We start from the raw sequence: 23408 nt of genomic DNA, 5'->3' as shown, positions 1-23408 counted from the left end.
TCCCAGGAATATAACATTTTTCTCATGAACAGCAGTTGTATGTCCGCAAAATTCCCACATCGCCCGAGGCTGTCAAATTAGGATATCCTTTTGTATAAGATTCGTAATCTGAGGAGAAAGCATCACGCTACCAAGCAATATCCTTTGAGTGCAATAATTTTTATGTGGGCATCATTTCGACAAAGTCAGTGGGTACTTTCATTTTATTCAAATTATTTTCGTTGAACTTGTCGCAAAGTTGCTGTTAAGGTGCCCAAGTACTGCAGAAACTCGGAATTGGTCCAGATCTGGAATGCAAAATTTTCTAATGTCAATTCGATGAACAGTGAGGAAAGTTAGCTCCAAGCTCCAATTACCTCGCAAAGACGGACCTCTCTTTTTCGAGCAAGAAGCAGGAAATATATTCAATTCAGCACTAGATAGTCTAACACAGGAACACTTCAAGACCTTTGAACACTCCAAATAATTTTTTCCACATTCTCATGTATAGAAACTCTTTAAAGACGCATTCAACCATGGTCCAAGTAGTCCCTTATATTCCTTCTGCTCTGGTATTCTTAAAAATTCATTTCATTATATGTAATGTGCCGCTATGACGACAAAATTGGGACTAGAAGGAAACTATTATAAAAAGGCTAAGGGTAACTATCATGACCCGAAGGGACTATAAAATGTGGAAGGAAAACATATCGCGGAATACAGTAACGAGTAGACGGTGACATTTACCATCAGATAGAATTTTTAACTAACAATCCCCGTTCCATGCCGTGCTCGTTGGCGCAAGAATGGATAACCAAAAATGAGCAAACTTGGAAAACGTCTTCCCATATTCCCTTGTACGCACCGTGGAGAGTTAAAGTTCCGAGCAAGTTGCAGCTTCGTGATAGCGGGTCAAAGTGCGGTGTTCATGGAGCTCGCAGTCGTGAAATTTTATGGCATTGGCCTTCTCGTGGACGGAAGAACAAGGACTACCTTCAGCTCGACTATTATATTAGCCAGAGGGCAATGTTGAAATATGTCCTTTTGTTTGCTTAAGCGATATATTTGGGGTAAGAAAGCTGGCAGATATATGCAATGATATTCTCGAGCTTTAAAAGAAATGAATAAGAAGTAGGAGCGATTTTTAGCCAGGACATGATTCTCGAGACTCCGCCGCTTCACTTTGAAATTTATGACAGAATGAGACCAATGATTTCTCCATCACTTCACACAAAATTCCCACTTCAAATTACAAAACCATTCAACCAACCACTGACGCTTCGATATGAGGAATAAATCTGCTTTCAAAAAACTCTCCCAATGTCATGCGGTACAGCAACAAAAAATTCTCATTATCCCTTTTTCGCTTTTGATAAATTCCTTCTCATCTACAACCCCATCAATACGAGAACCCTTTCGAATCTCCCCCCATACCTGAACTCTCTCGTGAGGGCACAAAAATTCCAATCTTGAAATTATCGTTTTCAACCTTGCAATTTTTTGTTCATCATTTCAGGACCGTGTCGATATCGAAGAAATCTACTTTGCGATTAAAACATACCATAAATTTCATGGTGAAAGGATACCAATAATCGAAAAGACCTGGGGCCAATACGCCGTACATAAAAAATTCTTTAGCGACATTGCTGGTAAATATTTTTATATTAAGGATCGAACATTGACGTAGTTTGACTGCAGGGCTGAGCGCTGCAAAATCAGATAGTTACTGAAATTATTGGTTTTGGATTTCGCATTGACGGTAGTTGTAAATTGCGATTATTGTCAGGAATCCGTCTCTATAAAATGGGAAAATTGTGGTAAAAATATTATGATTTATGTGGCTGAACATATTTTTGTAACTGTAGAAGATAGTAAGTTCTCTCTCTTTGTGGAGTATAGGGAATGTTTGATTTTTAATATAACTGTGCTTCAGATTTATACACATCAAGCTTAAGTTGTGTCATAAGTTTACAGCAGCAGGGCAGCAGATAGACACACAGATGTCCATGACAAACCGTGTTTTGAAACTGAGATTGATAAGTTGCCACTCAATAAACTCGGTCATCGCTCCGTAAGTATAGGCCGCCAAAGGCAATTATCAATCGCCTCGTTGTAATCAATACTCCTAATACCAAATTAAAGGATATAATGAAGAGGGGCTGCATCAGATAAAGTGCAATGATACAGGGAATGAAAAATCCAAAAAAGGATTGGCCAATGTGATAGTAGCCCGAAAAAAAGTAACGTCTGGAACAAATTAAGACAAAAAACATTTACGGTTACGATCTATATGGATAACTCCCATTAAACAATAAGGATTGTCCAGGATCTATTCATTTATTACGAAACGATATCCATACTACAGAATCGAAGCAACCAAGGGATGTAATGGCAAACACCGAAAACCCACAAATAGGCATAATATCATCGTCATTATCAACGGCGCAACAACTAGTATCCTGGCTAGGCCTGTCATAATAAGGAACTCCAGACATTCCGGTTTTGTGCCGAGGTCCACCTATTCGATATCCCTAAAAGCTGTCTGGCGTCCTGACCCGCGCCATCGCTCCACCTCAGGCAGGTTCTACTACATCTTCTTTCTCTCCGATAGATCCCTTATAGACTTTCTGGGCTCGACCATACGGATTAAGTGACGCACCCACCGCAACCTATTAAGCCCGATTTTATCCACAACCAGGTGGTTGTGATATCGCTCATCGATTTCATCGCTATATATGCTAAGACGCCAGGTCTCTGAAGAATACGTGATCATTATCTTGTACCGTAAGAGCTTGGTCTCTATGATGAGACGTTTCAAAGGATCAAAGATGGTCTATGGAGTCGGTGGATTGGTTTTCTCAAATACACACAGTACATCCGAGTCGTATGGTCTCCCAGGTTTCGCCAATGTACTCCAAGCGAAACTACTGGCGATACTGGAAGCCTGTCGATGGCTGGGGAATGATCGGGACCTCAAGCGTAACATAGCATTCTGACCGACAGCTAGTTGGCCATTAAGCCCTTGTACTCAGGGGCGAGATCTTCCAGGTTGGTGGGGCAACACAGAAATGCACTGAACAGTCTGAGCGGCACGCTCAAGGTCACTCTCATCTGGGTTCCCGGTCATAAGAACATATAGAGGAATGAATGAGCTGAAGGATTGGCAACGCGGGGTTTTGCTCTTGGCAGCCCTTCGGCGGATACAGTGGGTGTACCACTGGCAACTGTCAAGGGCGGAATCTACTGACACTACCTCAGATTGTGAGGGCTCACCATCTGTGCCAAGTCAAAGGGAATTTGGCCCGCTTATAACAAAACTATAATTGACCTAAGGGATGCCTCCTACTTCCTCTTCTTCTCAAGATTCCACAAATGACTAGTTCATCCGAACAATGATTGTCACATAACAATGAGATTGCAGTAGAAAGCTTTGGTGTAACAGATATTACTATCTTGCATTGTGCCTATGGACGCTTTAATTAAATAACGTCCCAATGTAACTGATATAAATTTTGAAATACATATTTTTACTTTTTATAGACAAGAAAAAAGATTTTTTTGTAGTTGTAAGGATTTTAATTTTATTTCTAGAAAAGTAAGTTGCAATTGTACAAATCGAAAGAAATTTACACCTAATCACGTTAAATGCTTAAACAGTACATATTTTACTGTATTTTGAATACATAAAAATGTCAGGGGCTAAGAAGATTAAGAATGTAGAGTAGACCTCGTAGGGCTTCTTTTCAATGAATTAGAAGAAGGAAATCAGGTTCATATTTTTTCAGTGTCACGTATATTGGCACTTGTATTTTCATTTGACTTTTTAGGACCCCTAGAATTTTATAAAATTGTCGAATATTCAAATTCTCTTATTATTGATTTGTGTTATTTACTTTTGATGCCTCCGTCTGGTTGATAATTGAGAAAGAAAAACGCTCTCCGATTTGAAGAGCTTCTCTTAGGAGGAGCCTCTGTAAGGGGAATCTCGTAAGAGAACCCTAAAAGGCGCACCTTGTTGAAAGCTAAGGGAAAAAGGTTCATCTTGTTCAATCGCGTCTTGCGGGTTGCGAATTGTTTAGCTGAAATACTTATTACTTGTTCACTTTTGTATGAAACAAAACCTTAATAGAATCTATTCAATATGTGCCTGCCCCTATGTCTGTCTGTCTTTTTTTTTTGTGAAGAGATGAAAATGTTCAAAAGACACTCAGCCACCCTCGACTCCCCCATGCCCCGTGGAATCACCATAAGGTATTACATCACGGGGCGGAGTCAGCTTACTCTGGTCACCTTTCATTTCTACGTGGCGTACGTAACCGCGCTTTTCTCATCTCCTCCGCTTTCGCAGTCCTCCTAAAATGCTAGGATTTTTCACACCAGATTTCCTGACACCAGCACCTCTCCTAAAGTTTCCTCTAGGTTTTTGCTTTCTTGCAAAAATCTTGGATATGGAAGAATACGTGGATTCTCTAGAACTCTACTGCTGTTTGGACAATCTGGGGGGGTATCCAGTTTAAACCTGTACAAGTACTGGTGATATCCTCTAAGTTTCTGTAGACATTGGATGAGATTATAATTAATCTCACCGTATTGATTCTCTAACCAGCCCTTGATAGCAGGGATGAGCCTGTGTATCCACCGACCCTTTCCCGAAGGTATATGTTCGTCATCTCATCTGCAAAGATGTCAATGGGCATCATACCCAAGATGAGAAATACTGCATCATCTGAGAGAGTCCTGAAGGCAGAGCACACCCTTGGGGTTCTTCTTCTGCAGACTGCCTTTCCGCAAACTGAAGCTGCATAAAGCAGGATTAAACTCACTACCCCAGGTATAAACAACCTGGAAGCATACTGTAGCCCATTATCCTTGCCAGAGCCGCAATTGCGGCTGATACTTTGTCACCAGCATACTGCACGTGTTGTCCATAACTGAGCCTCGCGTCTATCATCACTCCCAAGTATTTTATGGCAGGCCCATGATTTGATTTTTCCCTCTAAGACCCATCCCCGTACAAGTTTCGATGTGTCAGAACTGACTAGCAAAATGACATAAAATCGATCACTTCGGTGGCGCTGCACTTAGGTTAATAATCATCTATTTTTCAGATGTTAGATACATCCCTGCCCTCTGGGTTAGCGATAGCCAACTCATCGTTATCACCTGATTACTTACCATACCTTTGTATGGTTCGCTTTTTATCCCCAATTCAATGAAGTGTTTTCAAGAAGCTTCAGTTGCTGTTACAGACTTTGCCAGTTTCGCAAACTTACTTAACGCGTTAACTGTAAAGCTTGCCTTCAGGAACTAATTAATTAAATAATTGAATTAAAGATTAAATGGCCTTCCCACTGCTTCCACATAAAAAATGTTGCCGCGAGTTGGATAACAACTGGGTCGCGGAAGCCCAAGGTACTAAATGGAAAGCTGACACTTGATACCTCTGCAAGCAAAATTAAGTCGCGACAAGCAGGAGATTTTAAATTTACTATTTATTGCGATATGGTCGATCAAGTTAGATGTTTGTTGCCAGTCAGTTGAACCCCAACTAACCTCATAACAGGTCCAGGTCCAGCGATGTGCCGCCAAGGTGGTTAACAATGAAGAAATATACACTGTTATTATTATGGTTATCAAAACCATGCTGTTCATACCATAGCAAGGTTTTGTCAAAGTCGACCTTACCTTTTAGATCATAGATCATCATCATCATCAACGGTGCAACAACCGGTATTCGGTCTAGGTCTGCCTTAATAAGGAACTCCAGACATCCCGGTTTTGCGCCGAAGTCCACCAATTCGATATCCCTAACAACGTCTATCTCCTCTTTATCGGAAATTTCCGTCGATGGACCGAAATCTCAAAGTCAATAACCTATCCGAAACTGGTTCCCAGGACATGGAAACAGGCCTTGTGATAGCTGTCAACACAGTCCTACATTAGATTTGCCTCTACTACCGCTAGATCAGAATTAAAAGTACAATACAGCCCGAGGAAAAGGAGTGCTCTACAAGATTCCACTATGTCACTGCGTTTAGGTGCAGAATGTCCAGCCGATATCGCTGGAATTCACACTTGAGTTTGAGTTTGAGGAAGCGAGCACTCTGGGAACCCTCGATAACGTTGTGATTATCGAAAAGTATGCACACATTTTCGAGATCAATCAAAAACTGATTTCGATACCCAATGATCGCAACTGTTAAAGCAACCCCTATCTACGGTGTATGTATTTGTCGCTTGGGTAGCAAAATAATTTCAAAATTTACAGGCTGCTGGCTTTTTCGTGACGACTTCTATGTAGTAAACTACCCAAGAAAAACTCTGTAGAATGTGCAAGGAAAAGTACTTTATCGGTAAATTGGCGTACATTAACCGTAGACGAAAGAAAGCGACTATTGGTGAAAGAATCCCTTCACACTTCACTTCAATTGCTTGGATTCGAATCATTCTACTAATTACAAACGGGGATATTGTAAACATCACTTTTTTCTACACGTGAATAGCCAAATTCTTGTTGAAACTAGTGCTGAGTCTTTAAATAATCTTACATCCTCGGCTATATTCGCGCGAAAAATCCCTCATATTCCAGGTACCGAGCTGCGATCTGATACCAACTGTTCTAGTGGATATCTAAACACTGATAAAATTCTTCAGCCATTTCAAAAATTTAGTACTATTATTAACTTTATTTAAGTAGATATGGGAATTGTCCTGTCCCGTTTCAACAAATATCGAAAATGAAGTCAATTTGACAAAGTACTAATTGAGACCTCTCATTTGATAGCGACACATCTACATTTGGATGGGAAACTGATACCCTCCCCCTCCGCATGTATGGAATTACCCCTCCTCCTTAAACTCACCAAGCGCGTGAGATTTCAGTTTCCGCAAGTCCACAAAACTCTATTTCCATACAGCCGTTTTCGAGAAAAGTGCGTGTGCCAACCAAAAAAACATAAAGCCAGACAGTAAAAAGATATTAATAAGGTTTGTTTTCCGCAAAACCTTTAGAGGAAAACTAAGGAGGTCCTCAAACCATCAATAAGCAGTGGATCGAAGAAAATTGTAGCTACTACCATACCACAGACAAACTAGAGAAAAAGTTTACTACCCCAATCACGATCGCCTACATGACTAATATGTCACATCTCCTCGATTCAGTTATTACTTCAAGTTTTAAAAGATTCCGAATCACAAAAAAATCTCAATTTTGCAAGGTCCAAAATCAATCAGACCTCGTAAAAAAAACATGTGTCAAAACACTGACCAATTGGCAAATTTACAACCGAATAGCAAAAAAAGCGATTATTATTACACGGGCGGTCCATTACAAAGATCTTTACAATATGCCCTGAGACCGGGAACGTCGAAAAAGATCTCTATCGGCTTGTCAAAATGCGACACCAACGCACACAGGATATCGAACTAGCGAATGAAATAGGGGAAAGCAGCAGGAACAGGCGACATCCCAGCTGAGGTCTGGAAAGCGAGGAGCTGAGATCTAACAGTCTGCCTCAGGAAGTTTTTTTTACACATCCATCATTCTCAAATCCAAAATTTTCTTCAATCTCATCCAATCTGTCACTCTCTGTAGTTCCGAGTGCTGTCCGATCAAAGACAATTTGCGATAATGAAGGCAAAGATGTTACGTTGGACTAGTTGCGTAACATGTCTTGATCACATCCGAAATGAAGTCGTCCTCGAACGTCGAACGATATGGAGTTGCATCATCTATAAAATAGAATTGAGCGCCCGAGTCGCGATCCCTGGGAAACGCATCAAATCCATTGCTGGAATTGAGAAGACAACCCAGATGATCAAAACTAGCACGAGAGAAGCTTTCGAAGAAAGCTATCCACTCAAGATGCCAAAGAAGGTAAAACACCATGATGGAACTCGGATTTGGCAAAATAGAGGAGAACGACAAGGATGCTCCTCAATCATGCTCGTGAATCAGGCACTAGCTGGAATCGCTATAAAGAGGCACAGAGGGCTATAAAGAAGAGCATAAGAGCGGCTAAACAATCATCATGTAGACGCTTTTGCGAAGATACTAACTCTCTTGAGGCAACCTCAAAGTTGAAGCAAATTCTGGTCAAAGAACATAGACAGAAACTGGGTTATTTACGTTTACAGAATGGGAAGTACACAAAAAGCGATGAAGAAACAGCAAACCATTTGCTTGAAGTGCACTTCCCAGGCAGCATCCAAAATTTAATCTCGGGGAAAGCAGGTGCATACAGCCCTCAACCGAGAGACTGGAATCTGGCATGCAAAGTAGTATCACTGGAGCGAGTGAAATGGGCATTTAACTCGGTCCATAGATACAAGTCTGCAGGTCCGGATGGCATCATCCCTACGCTAGTAATAGAGGGAATGGATGCGCTAGGTCTACACATTCGGAACATATACCGTGCATGCCTAGCACCAGCTTATATTCCAATTAAATCGCGGGTTGTGAAGGCGTTATTCATTCCCAAACCAGGAAAACCCACCTACACAGACGCAAAAAACTTTCGACAGAAAAGTCTAACCTCCTTTCTGCTAAAAGGACTAGGAAGACTAGTAGATCGGTTCATAAGGGATATATACATTCCTAAGTGGCCACTTCACCATAGGCAACACGCCACGGAAAGGCAAATCCACGGATACAGCACTCCATGAACTTACTACAAAAATTGAAAAGGCGATATCCGAAAAAGAATACGCCTAAGGCGCATTAATGGACATCGAAGGTGCCTTCAATTATGCCTCATTCGCGGCAATTTGTGATGCGGCAGGACAGCATGGAATCGAACCGCTGCAAATCAGTTGGATTCTTCACATGTAAGAGTAGAAAATAATCCACATATCGGTCGGCCAGAAATCTATTGAAGCAGGATGTCTCAGGGGCTACCCACAGGGATGGAGTCTCTCTCCACTGTTATGGCTCTTGGTAATGGATACCCTGCTATGGCTCCTGGAGGACAAAAAAGTCTTCACGCAAGCATTTGCGGACAACCTAGCCGTAATAATTACCGGCAAGTTTGCGGACACAGTATGTGACCGCTTGAATGCAACTCTCCATGAAATCCACAGTTGGCACCTCCGCAATGGACTCACGGTGAACGCTAGGAAGACTGGACTAGTTATGTTCACTAGGAACGTCAGGTGGGGCAGCTATACGCTACCCACCTAGGGAATCTAGGTAGCACAAACAGTCAAGTACTTAGGAGTACATTTCGACTCCAAATTAACGTGGAAGCACCATATCCAGGAACAATATCAGAAATCCTGCAGATTGCTCTGGTGCTGTAGGAATGCGATAGGTAAGACCTGGGGACTTTCATCAAAATGGATATACTGGATGTATACATGCATAATAAAACCCATTTTGATGTATGCATGCATCGTCAGTCTGCCAAGACTGAACTTTGCTAACAGCAGGAAGCTGCTAACGCAGACTCTGAGACTTGGTTGCCTAAGTATTACTGGAGCAATGAGTACTACGCTGACTGCGGCACTTGAAGCTATCCTAAATTTACCTCGATACCATTGGGGCGTGGAAAGGCGGCCAATCAAACGGTCATGCGTCTATCTGGAAATTCCTTGGAAAACATCCGGTAGCCCTGATGCCGACTGATCATATGGTTTCCAGATTCATCTTTGAAAAGACATACACTGTCGTAATCACCGAAAGAGGAGAATGGTCGACAAGTGGCCATGAGTCTTTTCAGATTACAGACCTAATAATCTTCAACGACGGGTCAGTCATGGAGGACGGATCGGAAGCAGGGGTGTTCTCGGAGAATCCGATTATAGAACTGGCCGAACCCCTTGGAAAAATGGCGACCATATTCCAGGCGGAGATATATGCCATTTCATTGGCAGCAGAAGAATGTCTGCGACAAAAATGGACAGTCGGGCGGCATTATCAGCACTAAATGGCAACGACATATGAAGCCAGTTGGTGTGGAGTTGTCATCAGGTGCTGCTGAAACTTGGCCGACTGAACGAAGCATTCCTGATGTGGGTGCCGGGGCACTCTACCATTGCCGGTAATGAGGAGGCTGATAAACTGGCTCGCCGAGGGTCTGGATTCACAATGGTGGGGCCAGAACCAGCTCTTGGAATCCGACCATCTACTGTCAAGTCTACTCTGAAGGGTGAAATTGCAAGGATTCACGCAACCGAGTGGACTCGTGCCGGCAAGCGAAAATCCTTGTGCCTAGGGCCAGTAGAGCGGCATTTTTGTTGTCCCATAAGAAGTGGGACATGAAAACCCTAATAGGGCGACGAAGAGTGGGGTAGTGGTTTCGGCTATGTACAGCCAATGCAAGGAGGAAGGAGGAGACGGCCCTGCACTTTTAACGCAGCTGCCCGGCATCCTCAGATCTCAGACGAAGACACCTTGGCAAGGTTTTCTTCAATGAAGAATCTGCACACTTTCTGCCTCTAGAGAATGTTCTCAGATTCGCTAAAGCCTGCGAAAACCGTAGGCGGGGAGCAATTGAATAGGCAATTTACGGGGATAGTACAATAGGCCTAACAGTGGCCTGACTGCTCGGAGCTGCGGCTCCCCCCAGTAAACTAAACTAAAACTGACTTCCATCCAAATCAGGCCTATGACCAAGGAAAATGACGCAACCGATTAAGACTAGCCGACTTCACCTCTGAACGCAAGGAAGAAGAATGGCATTCAAAATTACTTCGTACTTAGTGGCCAAAACAGGAATCTCCTAACAGAAATTTTCAAAGTTTCAAGAGAGGCAACCAAGTAGGTTCATGAAATATAGTAGAGTCCATAAAGCTGATTCAACATTGAAATCCAAAAGTATTCAAAAGTGCACTAAGGAGACCGGTCAAGAATCTTCTTAAATGCAGCACAGACCTCATTTTCACAACTCAGAAATTGTTAAACGAAGTCTTTTATAATCCTTCCTCTAGCGTCCAAAATTAAAACAAAACACAAAAGCTTAAAGTCATAGAATTAAAGCATCCAGAGATAGGAGAACCCTTGCTTATGAACAATTCAAACCTACCAACTGATATTAAACTGACAACCCTCACAATCGTATGGTTTCCTCATCCACCGACCAACTTGCTTCCAATAAACGGAGTAACCCTCTTCCAGAAGATCGAAATATAGTACCTCGAAACATATATAACACCTGACATAAAGCAGGAAGACAAACCTAATGATTGAATCATCCCTTTCCATAATTATATATTTAATAAGAAGTAACTTTCTGACCCGCATATAAGATATTTGTTCCTCTCATACAAATATACCATAAATCCTTGATCTGGAAGAATTCTTGCACCTTAGCAAATATATTTGAACACTTTTTACTAGTTTGTACCTCAAGAAGTACTATCAAGTACTAAAAATAAAAAATACAGATTGTGAGAAACCAAATATAACGGTTAAGTTCGTCCGAAGAAATGTTATAAAACCAAGTATCATTTCATTTACCGACACTTTTAACAAACTTGAAAGCATCGACGACTACTTGAACGTAGCACACCCTTGGTCAGATTCAAACATCCAACAGAATCACCTTCTACAGCTACGTGGAACATAAATTACTAATAGACTGTAAATTCTCTCCCCAGATGATACGATACCGACGTTCACAACAAATGTACCCAATACGGAAACAGGACATTGCGCTAAGACGTTATCGATTTTCAAGTTAGCTTTAAAGGATATTGATGAAATAAATGTTTCAGCCGATACTAAACGACTTCAGAAACCAATTAAATGGATCTTCTTGTGTGACGATGACACACTGCTTAGGTAATTAATTGCATTTGTATCTACACAACATTAACTTGAATTGCTCATTTAATTAAATCACTCATCCCTCCCCTAACGAATGCAATAATATCCAAATATACATTGTCTCCGGCACAGCGTTTCCAGAGTCTGTGATATTTTAGGGTGCTTCAATGCTACTGAACACATCTATCTGGGCGAACGATATGGCTACCGGTTACACTCAAAAGATGGATTTAATTACATAACGGGAGGTGGTGGTATGGCTATTAGTTTGCCAACAGCCCGTAAAATTGTCACTTCGTGTGTTTGTCCGTCGATATCATCACCGGACGATATGATAATTGGAATCTGCCTGCAACGCTTGGGGATTAAAGCCATACATTCGCCCAGATTTCATCAGGTAAGTTTGTTTACTAATTATTTATAAATACAGCCCGCAACATTATATCATGTTATATCATAGGCCAGACCATCCGATTATGCGGCAGATATACTGTCCCTTGACGACCCTGTATCATTCCACAAGTTCTGGCAAATCGATCCAGTCAGGACGTATTCAAAGTGGTTCCAGCTGGCTGACCAACAGAGATGTTTACATGCAACAGAATCAAATAAATCATTTTGTGATATTAATGCTAAGCAAAGTACAAACTACGTAAAGAAATCGAAGAATGGTGATACAAGTCGGAGAAAAACGCATCATATTGAATTGTAATAATTATACGGTTTTTTATTAAGAGTCTTAATTTTAGAAATTATTGCAATAAAGTACGTTAAATATGTTACTAAACTGATATATTTCTCGCCCCAAACTTGGACGGCATTCCTTCCTTTGAAATCTTTCCAAAAGTGATGTTTTTAGGGGGCCTTTTATGCTTTCCGCTCCACACAAAAAAACACCATGTCGAAGTCTATTATAACATGGCATCGTTACTTTCAGACGAGTTCTCATTAAAAATGAATGTTGTCCACCTTCAGGGCATTAATTTAAATAAATAAAAATTCAATCGGTTCAATGCAGAGGGGATGCTAGACGACCTGTGCTTTGGGTACATCGCGAATTCGCTTTCATGCGACAATCATTGACTTGGCGTTGAAGTTGCTCTTGCAGTGCCAACATTTCACGCGTTCTCTGATAAATCGAATCTTGTGGACGCATGCTAGGGTTCCATCTACAGTACAATCCCTTCCATAACTTAATGTTACGCATACTGGCTAGTGGCTTTAAAACTGTTTGCACTCCTGAAGAATTGGCCCCATATAAGGAATTTCGATAGAGTTCATACGAAGAATTGATGTATGACCACAATGACACCGTTTTATGCTTTAAGTCCTCCTTTACACGCTCGGCTTCCGTATTGCATAGGAAAGTCCCGAAACGGGAAGAATACAAGTGGTCCAGGATTGTTATCAAGAAATGCTCATTGAACTCCAAAGCGTTCGGAAACTGTTGTCCAACTTGCCATACACAATCGATGAACTGAAGGAATACTGGTGAACGATCGGCATCCGAATGCCTATTGTCTCCATGACCAATTCTTTGTTGAAACTTATGACCAAAGCTGAGCCATTCTTTCTCGATAAGCACTTCGAAACCACGCAAAGTCCGGTAATAAGGATCTAATAAAAGCATGGAGAGCGCAGTCAATTGTGCTGTACGATCCCAACCATCGGAACAGTGGACAACCACAGACGTACTCATTGTTTCAATTTTGTCGACTATTCGTACGGCACCAGCGAGAATGCATTTAATATGTTTGAGCCATAAACTCCCCTCAACTGCTGTGAGCCACTTTTGGTCATCGATAGTTGGATAGCAAACTTCTTTCAATTTTCGTAAGCTCTCACGCATCACGTGAATATTATGAATGTCAAGAAAGTTCAGTTCTACGTTCTTATAGGCGTCGTCCGATTCATATCCACCTCCTTTCGCCTTATTCGCTATAGCATTGGCACTGGGTCGAGCGTCCATTATGGACAATTTATCAGATTGTGCATTGGCTTCCATTATATAATTCAGATATAACTCGTCATCGGGACTCCTTTTTCCGCTAACCTATGAACATAAAGAAAAATATTCGTTCAATTAGTAAGAAATGAGGCATAAATTGAGATAAATAATTTAGTCGCATTTTTAAGGTTTTATGAAAATTAAACCTTATAACGTTGTCTTTCTGTCATACGCACTTTTCTCCAAAAGACCTAAACCGATTCAACCGAAAGTTGGTGGACATATAAGAACTAAAAACTCCCATGCACCCACATGCATACACTTAATCACATAAATTGACGTGAAGTTTAAAGGGGGCTCGCCATACATACAGGGGAGGGGTAAAAATTGATGTAAAAACTTAGGATTAGCACGAATTACGTGACCATACACCATGTCGATCGCGGATATCCGCAATGAGATGTAATCAAGCATAGTACACCAAGGAACATATTCGTCTCCATTGCCACGATACGCTGTTCATTGTCTTTTATATATTCGGCCGACACTCTAAACCATAGAGGGCGACTGGGCAGACTACACTGGGCTAAATTTTAAATTTGAAACGTTCGTTGATACGTCGATCACAAAGCACAAGAATTGTGGAACGCCAATTTATCCAGATTGCGCTAATGCGTGAAGAAATTTCATTGCGCTCTTCTCCATTGGCTAATACCATTAACCTGAAATATTTAACTCGCTCAGTGATAGTGCCTGTTTCATGGAGATCGGTCATCAAAAATTTAGATATTAACTGAGATCGTGTCGCATGAGAGGATCATTCCTTTTTGAACAAGATGCTTCAGATCATTTTTGCCATTAGACGATAGGAAAATATCCTCCGCATAAAGCCCTATAGAGCGCCATTACAAGAACAAGTGGTTGTAGGACGCTTCCTTGATTTACACCGACAGAGACAGTAGCTTTTGACATTTTCGGATCGTGATAAAGCAATTTAACCCAGCGAATAAGTTGTTCTGGCAGTATGTGCTGTAAAATATACCAGATGAGTTCGTGTGGCACACGCATAGCTTTGTACCACGCATAATACCGGAAAGTTTCGTAAAAATCCGGCTACTAGTATTGTGGTCGTGCCAATTACTTCCAAACACTTTCTGGAATTAGAACTTTTAATTACCTTTCTTTTCTACCGAAGTGATTTACTCCCTAAAAGTTAGCCAGTTGGTTGAGGGTTGAGTAGCGCAGTCACTTCGTAGAAGAGGGACACCCTCACATTGTGAAAACCGCAATGAGGTGCAGGTCAGATGTCGTATTTAAATAAATATCTTAAACTTATATAAAAGAGTTATCGTTCCGATGCTTGTAGTTCTTCTAAATAAAAATAAAACTAGGTAGCTTGCTCCTATTACAATATATTTTAATAGTTAGTAAATACCAGTACTAAGTACTGAGGAAGAAAGTAAGTAGCTTTTGACTACTACTAACTATTAAAATATATTGTAGTAGGAGCAAGCTACCTAGTTTTATTTTTATTATATAAAAGGCTTTTCATTCAACTTCTGCTATTTATCGAGCCCGTCAATTCCCAAAGTGGTGACTCCGAATTTAAAAAAGGAAAATTGCCGGGTTCAAAGTGCACGTAAAAGCAGTGACAACGAAAAAGCCGAGAACCCGCAACACGCCTACGGACGAGAATATAACTCTAACCGCGGTAAACTGGGTACTAAGTTTGCCAGACTTCAACCCCCACGACCCTGAGATTTGGTTTAAAATGGCCTCCACCATTTTGTGAGGTATAATAAAAAAGACTCACAACATCAATATTTGCAAGTCATAGCGGTGCTGCCACCGCGATATGTCATCCAAGTCCGCGACATAATCATACAGTCCGTGAGAAACAGATCATATAACCACCGAATTGATAAAGCGGCTGTGTGAGGAGGCTGAGGAGAACATGAGACCCATCATGGGTGACGAGAAGTCCTCCCAGTTCCTCCACCGCCTGCAGTGTCTTGCCGGTACTACAGTTCCGTAGCCGCTGTTCAGAAGTCTGTGGTTAAGACACCTGCCATCAGCTCTTCAATCGATTATCGCGACGATGGATGGTCAGCCACTACAAACTGCAGCCGACATAGCTAATAAGATCTACAAGGCCAAGCTTCCGTTAAATATCGTCGAAACAACATCCTCACCTTCAGCAGCGGAAACCTGTTTAACGGAACTAGTCCAGCAATTAGCAACTCAGCTTGCAGAGCTGCGAACGGAGCTACACATGGTCAAACAGGAATCCCAGCCGTCGACGGTCTCATTCTCGATCGCATTCACAGCCCAGATCTGGAAGTGTTCGTCCTCAAGGTATATGCTGGTATCACTGGCGGTTTAAAGTCGAAACCACCAAATGCGTGAAACCGTGTAACTGGATTTCGAAACTAAACATCATGTAGTCACAACGCCAGAACCATTAGTTGCTTTAAAACCCAGACGATTAGCTGAACATCGCGAAAAAGGAATTCAATGCCAGCTAGGATTGGCGCGCCCATCAAATAGTCCGTGGGCTGCACCCTTGCAAAGAATAATGAGTGGAGACCGTGCGGAGATTATCGCGCACTCAACGCTCGGAAGATCCAAGATTTCGCTCAAATGCTCTATGGTAAAACTGTCTTTTCAACAATAGACCTGGTAAGAACATTTAACCAGATTCCCCCCCAACGTGAAGCAGCTTAGAGCATTATTGAATATGTTAAAGGTTCATACCCAGAGCAGCAGCAGTGCAGCCACCACTCAACGAGATTCTTTACGGTAAAATTAAAGGAAATTCCCCAATCAAGTGCACCATCAAATCTTCCTTTTCAAGCTTCCAAACCCGCACTGAAAACGCTGCTTGCACATCCACAATCTGACTTACCTTTGGCCATTTTCGGCGATGTATCTGACTTCGCGATTGGGGCAGTCCTCCAACAGCGGATTGATTGTTGCTGGCAACCATTAGCTTCCTTTTCAAGAAAGCTTTCAAGGAGCGTACGGCCGGGAACTACTGGCTATATACCTAACAATAAAATACTTTCGTCATATGTTTGAGGCAAGAGAGATCACCATCTTTACGAATCACAAGCCACAAACCTTCGCCTCCCACAAAAAAACGAGTGCCCATCATATCAATTGGGCAGTTTACCACAGATAACCAGCACGTATCCGGTTGCAACAACGATGTCGCGGACGCCACCGTTAAACTCGTAACACAGAGGTATGGTTGGACATCTATCAAAACCGATTGCAGGAAATGAACGCGTCGTTGCAATAATTGTCAGCGATCAAAAATGACCCGTCATGTAACTGCACCAGTCGGGAGCTTTGCGCCACCATCATCTAGATTCTAGCGCGTTCATCTGGATCTTATTGTTATGCCTTATTGCGAGGGACAACGCTACTTTCTGGCCATAGTAGACCGTTTCTCACGTTGGCCGGAAGTAGCACCAATCCCCGATCAAGAAGCCATCACCGTTGCCAGACCGTTCCTTGACACATGGATCTCGAAGTTCAGCATACCACTTCAGAGAACCAGAGACAGTTTAAATTGAGATTGTTTTAAAAACTCAGCAACCTGATCGCTTGGAAGGAAGAACTCGGCACAACTGCAGCAAAAATGGTGTATAGACAGCCATTACGCACTTACAGTCCGAACGAGCAGGTATACACCTCTAATTTCGCCAAAGAGTTGAGAAAGCGCTTCCAAATGTTAGGCGCAGTCAATGGGAGTCAACTTGACAGCAAAAGAATCCTCATATTCAAAGACCTGGCAACAAAAAGCTATGTTCTGATTCGTAACGATGGTCCAAAGAAAATACTCTAAACTCCCAAAGTATCAAAGTTATAGCAGCTCAAAATTATCCATTTCATGCATTTGTTTTCACCGAATGTAGTCATGTGGGATATCAAATTGGAGGTCTCGGTTAGTACTTTTGAGAACTAGCCTTAGTTCTGACTTTTGATGCAAATGAGGAGAGTGCGGGCTGCAAAGTGATCATTTCTTTCACTGACCCATTCTCAGAACCGAAAAACTGAAAAAAAATCAGAAAATTGCCACTATACCTTGTCTAAGTACCTTATCAAATAAGGTTTATAATAGTACATTATTATATTTCCCAGAAATAAACTGCAAACCCCCCTTGAAATTCTTCACAGAATGAAATGATACTGACAAGTTTCAAGTTGGAAATCACACTATCATTAACAAAATTATAATAGGTCAAAGTTGCCTTTTTGTGCATCTAAGATTTTGGATGTCAATATCACTAAAGTGAATAGTCTGACATAATATATACATATACATTACGAGACAAATGTCCACTTAAATATTCTTATGTAAAAAATACTTGAAGCACCCAAGACTTTTTTTAACAACAAAATGATTAATTTATCAATAATAGATATTCCAAAAATCTTTCGGTGCGAAACAGGAAGTTGTCCGTTGTATTGAAAGTGAAAATTAATAATCAATCACAAGCGGATTTTCAGATATTTATGGGAACACATCATCAAATTTGTTAATTTTATCATATCACTGTCAACGGCAGTGATCTGCCCAGAACTGAGCGATTCAAATAGCTCGGGTCAACGGAATCAGCCAATGGAGAACTGCGTTATGAAATTGCTTCACGCATTAAGCAACCTGGATGAAATGACGTTCCACAACTGGTGTCCTTTGTGATCGACGTATCAACGAACGTCTCAAATCTAAAATTTACCGCAATGTCGTCCGTCCTGTCGCCCTCTATGGTTCTGAGTGTTGACCGACTATAAAAGACAATGAACGACGTCTTGCGGTAATGGAGACGAAGATGTTGCCTTGGAGTAGTGGCGTGACCCGTTTTGATCACATCCGAAATGAGGATATCCGCGATCGTTATGGGGTCGCACCGATCGTGGAAAAATTGCGAGAGAGGCGTTTCCGATGGTATGGTCACGCAATTGGTGCTATCAAGAATTCACTTACCAAGGTTGGTGTGAACATCGAAGTCGATGGTAAACGACCAAAAGGGAGGCCGAAACAACGGTGGCGTGATACGCTGGACGGGGATTCAAAAGCCTAGAGATTGCACCAAGATCAGGCATGCGATAGAGCGAAATGACGAAGCCGATCACGACGAGCCGACCCCGCTTGTGAACGGGACAAAGACTGAAGAAAAAGAAATCAGAAACAAAGAACACTGCACAATAAAAGTAACACAATAATTTGGCAAAAGGCACTTCGAAAACACTAAGAATGCGAACGTTATAACATAATTCACGGCCACGTATCTCAGCGGCTACCGAACAATCCATCAGGCCATTACAAATCTTGAACAGAATGCAAGCATTTACTAAAGTAAGTGTGGAGATGTCATATTGAGGAAAACTAAGCGATCAGGGTAAGATGGTTAGAGAAGATTCTTTTTGAAGAAGAAGAAGCGATAACGAGTAAATTTTCTTTGAACTGACTGTATTGTATGGCACTCACAGTTATGGTAGGGGGACAATATCCCGGAGCATACTCGGGAATATTGCGGACAAAAACATTTAAATAGACAACCGAGGAATGGATATCTATGAACTGGTGGGAAGAAAGAAAGGCGAAACAAGACATTCTGGAAACTCGAATGAAGTTGTCGATATAAGGCAGCGTCGCAGGATCAAAACGCTGTTAAAAGTTGACCATCAGATGTTGGAGGGAAGTTTTTAACAAATAACATAACATATCCTAAGCATACTACAAAGTTAGGGTGTCAAGATTTGTTTGTAGAAGATGTGAAATTATCTTGAAGCGAAGAGAAAACTGGGAGGAATCAGAAGAATGCTTGGCGGAATATACCGAAGTCTTCTACAGCGATAGTTTAAAAACAGAACAACTTTCTGAAGCAGGAGTCTGCCTCTCGAATGAAAGCGGGAAGTGGGCTTTTCTCTTCGGACAATATGCTACCATTTTCAGGCTGAAGTGTATGCGCCCCTAAAGAGGGCAACCTGAAGGATTGACGAACGGTTGAAGGGCGGGTGCATGGCAATCTGCAGTGATAGTCAAGCTGCATTTAGGAGTTCTTGTGATGTCACATTTCGCTCTTCACACTGTAACAATTATCGAATGACATTTAGTCACCTCGTGCGCATATAGCAGTTCACTTGTTTCACGCTTTGAATTTTACGACTAAGATGCCTGACGACTGGCAACGGGACATTATCTGTCAAATACATAAAAAGGGGGATATCACGCAGTGCAGCAATTATAGAGGTATCACGTTGCTGAGTACCGTCTGTAAGATATTTTCCACTATCTAGCTAGGCCGGATAGCCCCATACGCCCAGAACATCATTGGCCCATACCAAAGAGGCTTCACTTCAGGCAACTCAGCAACAGATCTGACTTTCTCTCTGCGGCAAGCGATGGGAAAACTGTTGGAATATGGACATCAGTTGCACCATCTTTTCATCGACTTTAAAGCCGCCTATGACAGCATAGCCAGGGTAAAACTGTATACGGCCTTGAGACAATTCGGTGTCCCTGGGGAAGTGAGTCACGATGCCGATATAAATGCGAGAGGCACCATCCTCTTCAATTCCACCCAACTGCTGGCTTTCCCTGACAATATTGATATCATGAGAAGAACAACCTTCTTCATCCAAATCGAGCAGGCGGCGCGAGATCTTGGGCTGCACATTAATGAAGGCAAGACGAAGTACATGGTGACAACGTCAGCGCTAAAAACCAAAGAACCAACAACACCGAATCGCACTGGTCAAACGAAAACAATGAGGATCGTAGGCTACAACCTTGAAACCGTTGGAAATTTCGAAAATCACAACCGATAACAGCTAAGATGATGAAATCCACGCACGGTTGTTGTCAGCCAACAGAGCCTATTTCAGCTTACAAAAACTGTTCCGCTCGAAACGTCTCATCCCAGGGTCAAAGCTCTTACTGTACAAGATTATGATCTTTCCTGTCCTTATATATTCCTGGGAGACCTGGGTTCTTAGTAAAAAAAATTGCGAACCCTTGGCCGCGTTCAAGAGAAGAATTCTGCGATGAATTTTTGGATGAGGATGGACGATTCCATAGCCTACATTACCTCGAAATCTATGAGCGATACCACGACCGTCTGGTTGTGGATAAAATTCGGCTCAACAGGTTGCGTGGGACGGGTCACTTAATTCGTACAGATGAGGATAATCCAGCCCGGAAAGCCTATAAGGGCAATATCTATGGGAGAAAAAGAAGACGAGACAGATCCTGCCTGAGGTGGAGCCATGTCGAGGGTCAGGACGCCGGACAGCTTTTAGGAATATCGAATTGGCGGACCTCGGCGCAAAACGGGGTGTCTGGAGTTCCCTATTAAGGCAGGCCTAGACCGGATACCGGTTGTTGCGCCGTTGTTGATGGCTATCGCCCATGCCAAATTCTGTACTTCTAGGATGAACTTCGAGTAAATTTCCAAAATATGATAATGTGCTATTATTAACTTTATTTGTGCAGATATCAGAACAAGATGTATTTTGAGAGCTAGATTTGGATTCGATGTATCACCGTGATTTTTTCAGATTTTCCGGTTGGATAGATTCTGAGAACGAGACCTGTTTCACTTTTTGGGGCACACATTTTCAGTTCTCACTTTCCTAACCTGACATCAGAAACAAGATCAAGAAGTAAGAAAGTACTAATGGAGCCCTTTTAGTTGACACCGCACACCGCCATATTCTGTGAAAAAAGTTGTACACCCCCTTTCGCTTGTATGGGGAGCCCCTCTTCAAACGCAACACAAAATGGCGCCACTCATTGCATAGAAAGGCACATACAGACAACTTGTTCTCATCGAGAGTTAGTAGGATGTGGCCGACAGACATTGAATCGATTTTAATAAGGTTTTGTTTCACACAAAACCTTGAAAAAGGAAACAATTGTGACAAATATTAGCAATAACCAGGTCAGGGATCTGATTGCTATGATTGGAGTGGAAAAGTTGGGTAGCGGGGCTGGATTTCATAAACGCTAAGAGAGGAAAGTATAATATATTTAGCGGGAACTGCAAAACGAGAGAACTAGGCCATTTAATAAATGGAAAATTGAAGCTACCGCTATGGGTACGGTGTTCAAAAGACCCCCACATTCTCGGCATGACTAGCAAAGAGGTAAGCAAGTGCTTCAATATTTGCGAGCGGATCTTCACGGTTAGTTTTTTGGGATAGCTTTCCCCACTTGATCGTCTCCGGCCAGTCACAATGATCTTTGACCATGGCCCAATTAAGTCATTACAATGTTAGTTGTTAAGATAAGTTTTGTAGTTTTAGTTGCAAAAATCAACGAGATATGTACGTCGCTCGCTATCATTATAATTAAATCTGAATAAAAACAGACGCAAACAGCGGTTGCGATATATTCGAGCCAATACCAAGCTCCTAATGTGAAAACTTAGAAATGACTTACCCCAACAAGTGGCTGCGAACAGCGCGTGATTGTAGCCTGTGACTTTGGATGGATCCACGACAAAACTGGCAAACGATTCCTCGACCTGAACGTGCAGACTTTCTTTAGAAAATCGTCGCTCGCTGCTTTCGGTACTGCCCAGACGGCCGGGTAGCTATCGCAAACCAAGTATTGCTCATTAATTTTCGTGATGCGCCAAGTGTCGTTATTGACCCCCATTCGCCTCAATTCCGCCACCGGTTCATAGACCGTCCACCCGTCCTCAGGAAATTGCTCGGCGTACGAGAATGCGAACAACTTGCCGTTGAAGGAGAGCGGAAACGCGTAGGTTTGCAGCTTCTCAAAGACAGTCCGGCGTGAATGATTCTGTTGCTTGTGAGCGAAACGGAGGTTTCGCATGTCCTTGCAGAAAATTTCGATGCCGTAAGAATTCTCCCCACGGGATGTCGACCCGCCAATTTTCTCAACACGGGATATTACCCCAAGGGGAACATCTACGATCACTGGAGGATCGCGGTCATTCGTGGGGTGCGAGCGGAAGTACAGGCGATAGTTTGTAATGGTCAGCGTCCCGACGGCGGGCTCCCTGTAAGGGCAGATGTGGGTCACATCGTTCTTCTGGTCCTGTTCCTTTTCGCCATTCAAGTAGATGAAGGGAGTCTCGCGCGGTATCTGTAATGCACAATCACCCAATCAAACAATTATTCTAACAATTGTGCATACAAAGTTGCAAATGGGAAGAACATACAATCGTCTCCGCCCCATGTTTCGAGTTCAACGAACTCGACTTTGAGTCGGAATCCAAAGAATTTGAGCTGGCATGCTTGGAAGCGTTAAAGTCCGGGTTAATCCGCTTGTCCATTTTTGTTTATTTACGTGTTTTCGCGGTGAATATTAGATTTTGGTGCCGAAAAATTTACTGTGCGGAAAAGTCAACATGCACCAGCTGAGAGGACTTGTTTTGACGTTTCCCTGAACTGCACTGTCTGCCTTGAAAAACTGCCCAAGTGCACCGGTGCATGTTGCCATATTTCCATTGGACTTTAGAAAACAAACCCAATTAGGTTCAGATGTGTTGGAAAAGAATTACTCAATAAGAAAAACGCCTCAAACAAACTCACATTCTAAGCCAGGGAACTGGCTCTATCAAGCATAAAATCAAAATGGATTGAAATGTATAAAAATGGTACCTGTGGAAACATCAATTTAAATCCATTTCGAAAAATATTCCCGCTCACCCTGCATTGCCGATCGGAATGAACTCA

General features: G+C 42.1%; 2 protein-coding genes across 2 annotated transcripts in view; one reads left to right on the top strand and one right to left on the bottom strand.

Moving 5' to 3' along the window:
- The window catches only part of LOC119651085 (beta-1,3-glucosyltransferase), a 97748-nt gene extending 85160 nt beyond the window's left edge, over positions 1-12588 (top strand). Inside the window, exons 6-9 of the mRNA XM_038054433.1 lie at positions 1496-1628; positions 11575-11758; positions 11876-12140; positions 12204-12588. Of these exons, the coding sequence (XP_037910361.1) occupies positions 1496-1628; positions 11575-11758; positions 11876-12140; positions 12204-12455 (834 nt within the window). The 3' untranslated portion in view covers positions 12456-12588. The remainder of the gene's footprint in view (positions 1-1495; positions 1629-11574; positions 11759-11875; positions 12141-12203) is intronic.
- Positions 12445-23133, bottom strand: LOC119651084 (myotubularin-related protein 2). Its single transcript, XM_038054431.1, has 3 exons — positions 22892-23133; positions 22144-22815; positions 12445-13796 (listed from the first exon to the last, which is right to left on the bottom strand). The coding sequence occupies exons 1-3, from the start codon at positions 23003-23005 to the stop codon at positions 12753-12755; spliced, it is 1830 nt and encodes a 609-aa protein (XP_037910359.1). The 5' UTR covers positions 23006-23133; the 3' UTR covers positions 12445-12752.
- Between the last annotated feature and the right edge of the window lie 275 nt (positions 23134-23408).

Source organism: Hermetia illucens, chromosome 3 (assembly GCF_905115235.1).
Source record: "Hermetia illucens chromosome 3, iHerIll2.2.curated.20191125, whole genome shotgun sequence".
Taxonomy (NCBI): domain Eukaryota; kingdom Metazoa; phylum Arthropoda; class Insecta; order Diptera; family Stratiomyidae; genus Hermetia; species Hermetia illucens.
This window is presented reverse-complemented; position numbering and strand designations above follow the sequence as displayed.